Raw genomic sequence first — 3,041 nt, 5'->3', positions numbered from 1 at the left:
TTACATGATATTTACACGTTGATGTGCAATAAAGTCGCGCTATCACATAATGATGATAAGCGATTCATCATTCCTAATACCACCAAGACATTACCTTGGGGCCACAACGATATTGAATTCTATCAGACAAGTTCCGAACAAAATTTAAGAATTCTTTTGAATGTACTGAAAGATGAAAACAGTATAAGTGACAAGAAATTAAATTTACTCATTGCCTTATTGGAAGAGCAATCGAGTAATTGAATTTTTTCACTCATTATCTGGTTTGTTCAACAAATTGTAAAATTCATACTTGTCGAATATTTCAAACGAATTATCCTACCCCACTTCCACCCCCACTCCCATTCCCACCCGAAGTGGTAGGGAGCATACGGCTATAAAACATGAGGAGGAGGCCACAGTTCATCATTCGATTGCAGTCTTCCTTCGAAAGAAGCAGCCAACCTGAGATACCTGCCAGCCAACTTAGTTGAAAATTCCAAGCAGCTTGATGTAAGTACACACTTCCATACTATTTATATTATATTGTCTAATATTTTCATTTTCTCTTTCTAGAATCATGTCTTTTCTGAGGAATGCTCTGATGACCCCGATTACCACTCTCAGTGAGAGACAGTTGGAGGATGTAGAGCGGAGGAGGGTGGTTGTCCTACAGGACATCATGGTACAACCACCAGCTGCAACACCAGCTGCAGCTCCCATTCCACCACCGGGGATGACTTCCACCCAGGAAGTGGCGGCTCCCATTCCACCACCGGGGATGACTTCCACCCAGGAAGTGGCGGCTCCTGACTTGAAGTTCTTTTTCGAGGACTTCAAACCAACCCCCGAGGAGGAGGAGATTGACCCCCCACCAACTTTGTCGACATTCAGTGGACCAACTTCTTCGTCAGCACCCCAAATTGAAGATTTACTGAATGTCTACAACCCGGACCTGGACGGGTCTCTGGCGGATTTATCGCATCTTCAAAGCTTCTTATCGCCCATCGAACCATTATCCCCCATCGATTCAGGGGATGAGTTCGAGAAACCGGTGAAGAGGGCCAAGAAGATGAAGAAGTCCGCACCTGTGAAGAAGTCCGCACCTGTGAAGAAGTCCGCACCTGTGAAGGCATCCAAAGCCAAAGGTGGGAGGGGTGGTAAGTTGAGTGCTTTTCGCAAAAAGTGTGAAAAGAACTCACCTTACGGTGGTTGGCCTACAGCACCCCTTCCAGTGATGGAGGTGCAGAACTTGGTGGAAGTCGTCGCCCAGGTCCATCGGGATGCGTCACCCCCTCCAGTTACCCCCCAGGTCCATCGGAATGCGTCACCCCCTCCAGTCACCCCCCAGGTACGTGTTGAGCATTCCGAACAAGAGGTTGGCCCGGAAAATGTCCTTTCACAGACTGTGGTAGAGGGTAATAAACTCAAAGAGTCTATTACCTATGCACAGTCTGTGAAAAAGAGATATTTGAGGGAAAAGAAGGTTGTGGATGGTTCTGATTCCAGAAAAAGGGCCTTGATGGCGGATATTTCCACCATCGAGGCCCAGAAACTGGAATTAGAGAAGCGACTCTCTTTGCTTAGGGCGAAACTTCAAGAAGAAGATTCGCAACAAGGAAAGAGTTTGGCTTACATCCAAAAATATGGACCTCTTGTTCAGGAATGGGATGCCATGTGCCAGGGGTTCCTTAATACCTAACCCCTTTTGTAAATATATTTTTGTTTAGTTTAAGTTAGATGTATGTTTAGAATAAAAAAATTGTAATTTTAGGAATATAATAAAAACTTGCATGTTAATTTTAAGGTTATGAATGTTATGAATGAAAAAATAAAATAAGGAATATTGGAGTGCATATCTATTTTGGTTGTTGCACACAAAATACTGCGTGGTTGGGGCAGTATTTATTCCTTCATTCTAGTCATTTTCTAGTCACATGTAGTATATAGAATAAAATTAGTTAAATAGAATAATTGTATAGAATTTCCATCATTTGAAAGTGTGTGAATTGTAAAATAGTTATTTTTTCTAGAGAATAAATAAAGGCGATTCTAGTAATGCTCTGAGTATAATTCCAAAACCTTTTGACACTTCTCTCATCATTACTTCTCTCAACATTATTCAAACAAATTTCATTTATGTGAATGTGTAAAAATGAAATCATGAATCTAATGAATATTATATTGGATTTATTCCCCAATTCTCACATCAATACTTGAATAAATAACCTAGTGGGTCTTTATTTTTCACATATTCCCCTTCCCTTACTCTACCCCACTTTCTTCAAATCATATAAATAAGATTGTATTCTCAATATTCTTCAACTTGTTCGTTTATCATGAATCAAGCAACACCAATTATTCGGGAAGCTGATTCCACCAGTGAACCTCATTTTGCCCCACCAGAGAATTGGTCCTATGGTGACATTCAAGTTGCTGTAGTTGATTCAACATCTCCCGATGATGAATTCGATGGGTATTCAGATACAACAATAGAGCTGAATGAAGAACAAGATGTAACCTCAGACGAAGATGAGTTTGAACATGATGAATTTGCCAGCCCAGAACTTGTGGATCAACTGTGGCTTGAAGATCATCAAATCGCTCCACCAAATATCATCGTGGTGGTTGATTCTCCCGAACCTGACATCATCATTATAGATGATGATGATGATGATCAGGTAGGTTAGGTTAGGTTTTCCTCGGAGTGCACATAGTACCTGGTTGGTGCACACGGAATGCTGCGTGGGTGGGGCAGCATTCAACCTAACCACTCTATTTGGTAGTAGTGAAAAAAATAGGGCTATATCGGTACACCCTTGCGGTGAAACGTTAGTTGTTTCGCTATAAAATGAACTAATTAGAAAATGGAAACAGTTAATCATTATCTTTGAATATCTTTGGAACATTATTTTAATAATGTTGATAAAAATTCGTATCATAAAGAAATTTCAAGCAATGTATATTCGGATAAGTAACGAAGGGAAAGGTTGTATAGGCGATCGCTTCACGATCGCTTCGCGATCGTGAAGCGATCGCTCAGCAGGCCGCTTCGCGGCCTG

At 41.2% G+C, this 3,041-nt stretch overlaps 1 protein-coding gene across 1 annotated transcript; it reads left to right on the top strand.

The window, feature by feature from the left end:
• Positions 1 to 359: 359 nt before the first annotated feature.
• Positions 360 to 1,814, top strand: LOC141480533 (uncharacterized). Its single transcript, XM_074170610.1, has 2 exons — positions 360 to 492; positions 556 to 1,814. Exon 2 carries the CDS (start codon positions 560 to 562, stop codon positions 1,679 to 1,681), a length of 1,122 nt encoding a protein of 373 aa, XP_074026711.1. The 5' UTR covers positions 360 to 492; positions 556 to 559; the 3' UTR covers positions 1,682 to 1,814.
• The last annotated feature ends 1,227 nt before the right edge of the window (positions 1,815 to 3,041 follow it).

The sequence above is a fragment of the Leptinotarsa decemlineata genome, unplaced genomic scaffold (genome assembly GCF_025532065.1).
Source record: "Leptinotarsa decemlineata unplaced genomic scaffold, Ldec_3_MD MMD2_P_RNA_scaffold_9, whole genome shotgun sequence".
In the NCBI taxonomy this organism is placed as follows: domain Eukaryota; kingdom Metazoa; phylum Arthropoda; class Insecta; order Coleoptera; family Chrysomelidae; genus Leptinotarsa; species Leptinotarsa decemlineata.
The sequence above is the reverse complement of the archived record's forward strand: the minus strand, read 5'-3'. Positions and strand labels throughout refer to the sequence as shown.